Below are 6,000 nucleotides of genomic sequence, written 5' to 3'. Positions count from 1 at the left end.
ATTCAACATCAGCCTTCAGCTGATTAGCCAACACATTTTGATTTTTCCAGATCATTAAGGACATTTACAAATTATTCTCCACCACCTCACTAGATCTTGAAGAAAATAGGTTTTTTTGTACGTTTGCTCTATATTGCTTTTCAAATGTTTCCCAATACCAAACATATAAATTTACATCCCCCATCTGTGACAGAGGACAACAACATGATCTCTATTTTATTCATCTATCAATTGAGTATAGGATTTTAATTGTAAGTTCACTAGTTTATACAGGTAGTCATGTCTCCTTTGAAATAATGGCAGGCATTTTAATGATATAAATCTAAATATTTGACTACAAAAATAAAATGATTGCTGTCTTATTTTCTCTCCTATGTTTATCATTGTATAGAGAAAGCCTTAGCAATACTGCATTGTGATGCTTTTACTGACACACATCTAATAGATTAGCTATATATTATCTGTAGCCTACTGTAGGAGTTAAATTACCCAGGAATTGAATCTGATCTATAATATGTTCTAATTCTTATAGAACTATGCTAGTTTACAATGATGTTTAATGTGTTTAAAGAGTATTAAAAACCTAGTATCAAAAGAATAATATTAATAGATGATCTTTTAATTTCTGGAAGGCTACATCCAGAAAATTCAGAGTGGAAGGAGTGCCAACAGTTATTAGTTTTGGTCATTTTACTTTTTACCATCTACTTCTTATTAACTTTCCATTGACTTTTTTTGCTAGTGAAAATTTTGATAAAAAACTGAATTCTCGGTTTGGTTTGGTTTTGGTTTATGTAGGCCTAAATAAGTGGGTTTCGTATACTTCTGTGTTAAGGTTGTGTCATCTGCCTAATGTACGTTGTTAACGAGTCTTCCTCTAATCCTGATGCCTCATTCTTCTTCATATAGTCCAATGTCTTGGGTTATTTGCTTAGCATACAGTTTGAATAGGTATCGTGAAAGCATACAACCCTTATGAACACCTTGCCTGATTTTAAACCACGCAGTATCCCGTTGTAGCAAATAAGGCCCCTTAACAAGGTTTCATCTTCATTTTCTTAAGACGTTCAGTCACATCTAGAAAATTATTACCTTTATTTTTTTGGCCAAGAGGAATTATTTTACTTTCAAGTGTCTCTATGTCTATCCATGAGAGTAAAAAAGAGAAGAGAGAAAAATTAAAACCGTTTCAGATAGGTTACTTTGTCCAATTTCTTTTAGCCAAAGTATTGAAGAAATCAGATTCAATTTATTAAAATAATAGAAATAGCTCCTAGATTAAAAAAAAAATTATATAACAATAAAAGAATTCTATACTACCAGTACTCATACTATGATCTAAAGCAAGAAGGGAGTAAGAGTGAACAATTCACGGCTGTTAGCTTTGTATTGTTCTTTGTTCATTTTTTAAATAATACAAATGAAATGTGTATGAACAAATTAAGCATTTACATATAATACCAGTTGAGAATTAGCAAAAAACTATCAAACTGTAAATTTGTCTCACTGTTTGCATAATCTTCTTTAAGCTTATTTTATAATTTCTTAAATACAAAAATTCTTCAGCAACACCCTACTAATCTTTACTGTCTTATTAAAATATGTCCTTTTAAATGAATAGTAGGCATAGAATTTATGACTTCTTGCTCGCTTACAGCTTGTTAACACAAGAGTTTTATTATCAATCCTTAGGCTTTGTAAATGTTTTATTTAGAATAGCCAACTTTGGTTAGTTACCAACATTTTATGAAGATTAATAGGATATGATCTGATATGTATGGAACATTTCCAAAATAACAGAACTGAGCTAAAACAATGCATTGTAAAATTTTAGAGTTTGTCCAATAGAAACATAATACCACACTGTGAAAATGGCCTTGTTTTAGCTATCTTATATAAGAAAAAATAGAAACCACATTTTGAATATCCTCCTTAAAAAGATTTAGACTGATAAAAAGCAATTAATAGCAAAAAGCTCACAACAGAATATTAAACTCTGATACAGGCTTACAGCTGAGAAGTAACCTTTTCAATAAGAATTGTAGAAGCAATATCTTTCTCCAACAGCTTTCGTTATTGGAGAACACAGTGCTGCATCAGAGTGATCCAAAGAAATCGAGATTTCGCTCAAAGTCCAACCAAGTTAATAATGAATGCTGACTTACCTTCTCTGAAGTTTATTACATTCTTTTATTCTTTAAGCAACTACTTCTTAAGATAGAAAATTGGGAACTTGTGCTATAGTGGGAAGTCTGGATTCATTATTGAAATAATTGAAAGACTATATGATAATATTTTTATGCAGCACAGCTATTACGATACCAATATATCACATAGACAGTAACGGGCATCTAATTCTGCTATTCTTAATCCTCATGTGGGGGAGGAATTTCTGCTTTTGAATCATTAAAAATTGAAGAAAAAATGATAGATTTGTCTATTTGATTACCTAATTTTGGAGTGGAAAGCTATCTTCAGTTAAATGAAATATCCATCTTGAGTTCTAGTTTTTAATCTCATTACTTCCCACTTCATCCCTTATTTGCGTATCTCCTGTTGCCACACTCTCTATGGGAAGTTGCTGTGGGATGCCTTTTGTGAAGCCACTCAGTGTAGGAAGAAAGAGACCAAAAGCCAGATAGAGATGCAGAGAACAAGACAAAAAAAGAAAAAAAGGCATTAAAAAAGCATAGAAAAGGGGACAGAAAAATCACTGGGCCAAAAATCATGAACTCGCATCCACTTTTTAAATTTGGCTATTATTATCAGTATTCTCTATTTTGGGAGATTGCCTTGGAGAGCTGCAAAATCAATTCCCAATTAATAAGGGGCTTTCTCCTTTGGTTAACTTCTCCAGAAACAAAGGGAGGGCTCATTCAAAATCTTACAGCCAGGCCATAATTACAATTTTTTTCGCATATGCAGGATGGCCATTTTTCTCAACACCAATGGTGTTCTCTATGCTTCAATGTCCAGTGTCCTAATACACTCTTAGAGGGAATTTAAGAATTTAAGATGTTCAAGGAAACCTTTCCATCCCCGGCCCACCAGTCCCTTCCTGAAGGAAGCCTGTGCTGGGCGGGGAAAGCCTAGCCCAAAACTCTTATTTTCTTTCTAAAAGAAGGCCTATGCGTGCCCTGCCTCTGCTCTTTCTGGAGGTGGACGTAACACCCCTCTGGCATTGCTGCTCCCTAGCTCTTTCCTTCTCTCTTAATGCTTCTTCCACACATCACATGCATTTCACAGAGTGCCACCTGTTCCTAAAGCTCATCCCCTTTCATGCCTTCACACCGACCAAGTGAACTCCACCTGCGGCAACGCTGTCAGGCAGGGCGTCCCAGTGGCCTGAGCAGGGCATTTGGAACATTTTGGAGACAGACCCGTTAGGATGTTACAAAGTCCTTCACTAAGCACTTTATTTTCTGGGTGGAGAATTCGTCCCTCCACCCCTCTGCTCTTCTGAGTAGGCTGGGCCGGACCGGGGAGATTTTACAGCATCAGGCCCTTGCCTGACTGTCCCCAGCCCGGCCCCTGAGGCTCTGCCCTCGCCGGGTGAACTGTACCTGGGCGTGGGGCGGATGGCACTCTAGCTATCCAGCCACGCCAGAGGCTCTAACCTTTGGCACTCGCGGGCAAAGAGTGCCACCTGGTAGGGAGTTAATAATGGTGCTTCAAAATACAACGCAAACCCCTCCTACATTTGTTGTCAAATCACTTCCACACGATTTCTAGGCAGGCAGTAGATTCTGCGCCTGGGAGAAGGGCTGGGGGAACCCTCCCTGTATGTGCAAAAATAGCCCCCGGGGATCGCGAGCCAAGTACTCGGCTGGAGCTTCTGGATGCCCGCTGGGCGGCTGGCTGTCCCCCGAGAGCCCGGAGGGGTTGGGTCCGTTCCCCTTCTGCACGCCGGGCGGCGGGAGCAGACGCCGACTTTGGGAGTTCCTTTCTGCCTTGTATGGAGGACTTCTCCCGGCCCATCTCCGCCCGACTGCTCTGACGCCCAGCCCTCCCGCTGCCCACCCCCAACCACCTCCCTCTGACTTGCCCGGAGAAGCCAGACGGAGCCTCTCCCTTCCACAAGTCTCTCTGCCTGCCATTCCCTCATTCCTGCATCCACCCCCCCACCCCAGCGCCGTCACCCCTCCTCCGCCCCCGCCCCCGCCTCCTCCTGTTCCACGGCAATCAGGGGAATAAATCAGGGAGGAAACCGAGAGGGAGAGAGCCAGAGCGAGAGTGCCCGAGCGCCCCGCGGGCTCGCGGAGGTCTGTTTCCAAAGTCGCCCTTGATGGCGGCGGAGGCAAGGCAATCGCGGTACCGAGCTACCGACGCGCGCTAAGGGGTTCGCCCGCCGCCGCCCCTTCCCCGGCGCCTGGTTTCCCCTCACCGCTCCCCGCGCGAGTCCGCGCCCCAGGCCCGGGCGCGCCAGCCTTCCAGACGCCCGCTGCCGAGGGGAGAGTGTGCTTCCCTTCCGCCTCCCGCGGTTTCCAGTACCGTTCCTTCCCCGGGTCGGGGAGGGAGGGGGCATTGATCTTCGATCGCGAAGATGGCTGCTGGCTGCCTGCTGGCCTTGACTCTGACACTTTTCCAATCTTTCCTGATCGGCCCCTCGTCAGAGGAGCCGTTCCCTTCGGCCGTCACGTAAGTCGGCGGGCCGGGCCGGGCCGGGCCGGGCCGGGGAGGGCGAGGGGCGCCGCGGGAGCTGGGGCTGGGGGGACCCTTCCCAGAGTTGCGGGGCTGCTCTGCCTGTGGGGGTGGGGAGCGAGCGGCCGGGGAGGCGGGCTGGAATCTGGGGAGGCCGAGCGCGAGGTGCGCGCTGCTCGCCGCCGGAATGCGCACTGAGCCGGCGTCTCGGGCGCTTTGGAGGGTCCTGGCAGTCCCGGGAAACGTCCGCGAGGACTCCCGGCGCTTCAGCCCATCTCTGAAAGGGTTGAGACTTAAGAGTTTTGCTGAACTGGGGGGGGAAAGTTTCCAGCCAGATACACCCTCCCATCAAACCGAGTCGAATAAAAAGTTGTGTTTTGGAGAGGCATTTTACAAATAGGTAATTTCAGGCTTGCCAGGGTAGCCTGGACTTTTCCCGCACTTGGCCTCTAGGATGCTTTCTAATTGCTATGGTGTTGAAACTCGTTTAGATCCCACATTGCTAGGTGCGCTTGACTGCCTTTCTGATCCCAAACGTGCTTCGCTCCCCGCAGCTCCATCCAGCATGCTGTCCACTCTGGAGGCTGGAAGGTACTGGGGCCGGGCGACCTACCCTCCTCACCTTTTATTCCAAACATCTAAATGTCGACAGACACGCGGTTTCTGTTCTTAAAATGAATAGAACCTATTCTCTGAGGGAGGGACTGAGCCTTTCCAGGATGTCCTGCTGCTTTCTCTTATTTTTAACCTATCTAAAATAACTTTTAAATTAAAAAAAAAAAACAACCCGTTGCTATCCTGGAAACAGGGCTTTAAAGGTAGCTGTAGTCAAACGGCAGGAAGGGAGTAGAAAATAATAATTCTCTCTTAAACTGGAAAAAAAAAGTCAAAATCATATAAATATATACATATTTTTAAATGCCCTGAATAGCTTATCAAGCATTCTGGAAAAGCATTTATTTTGGTTCTTGAAGCTACTTTAAAGCTTGTAACGTCCTAAGTGGATGAGTCACTTTAATGCATTTTACATAACAAAAACAAAGCCCAAGGTAGCCTTCCCGGTATTTATTCTGCTGGGAATTATTTGCTGTCTTTTGTTGCCTGAGTGCTGAATACTGGAGTTTTTGGTGGATACTAACAGGGAACCTTTACCATTCGAAACCCGCAGCTATTATTTAAAGCTTAAATATTTATTACATTACGTGTCAGTGCAAAAATCTGGAGGACGCACATTCTCACCCGGAGAAGGGGAGTGTCTGATTTTTTTGTCGTTGATTTATAGTAATGTATCCCCTTTAGATAATCTTCCATAAAAATGATGGCAGATCCTTTTTTGTTATGAAGCAAAAGGGTAAATGC

The 6,000-nt window shown here is 43.7% G+C and overlaps 1 protein-coding gene across 1 annotated transcript in view; it reads left to right on the top strand.

The window, feature by feature from the left end:
• Positions 1–4,285: 4,285 nt before the first annotated feature.
• Positions 4,286–6,000, top strand: part of CACNA2D1 (calcium voltage-gated channel auxiliary subunit alpha2delta 1) — a 543,509-nt gene continuing 541,794 nt past the window's right edge. Inside the window, exon 1 of the mRNA XM_064289931.1 lies at positions 4,286–4,638. Within this exon, the coding sequence (XP_064146001.1) occupies positions 4,544–4,638 (95 nt within the window). The 5' untranslated portion in view covers positions 4,286–4,543. The remainder of the gene's footprint in view (positions 4,639–6,000) is intronic.

The sequence above is a fragment of the Loxodonta africana genome, chromosome 8 (genome assembly GCF_030014295.1).
Source record: "Loxodonta africana isolate mLoxAfr1 chromosome 8, mLoxAfr1.hap2, whole genome shotgun sequence".
In the NCBI taxonomy this organism is placed as follows: domain Eukaryota; kingdom Metazoa; phylum Chordata; class Mammalia; order Proboscidea; family Elephantidae; genus Loxodonta; species Loxodonta africana.
The sequence above is the reverse complement of the archived record's forward strand: the minus strand, read 5'-3'. Positions and strand labels throughout refer to the sequence as shown.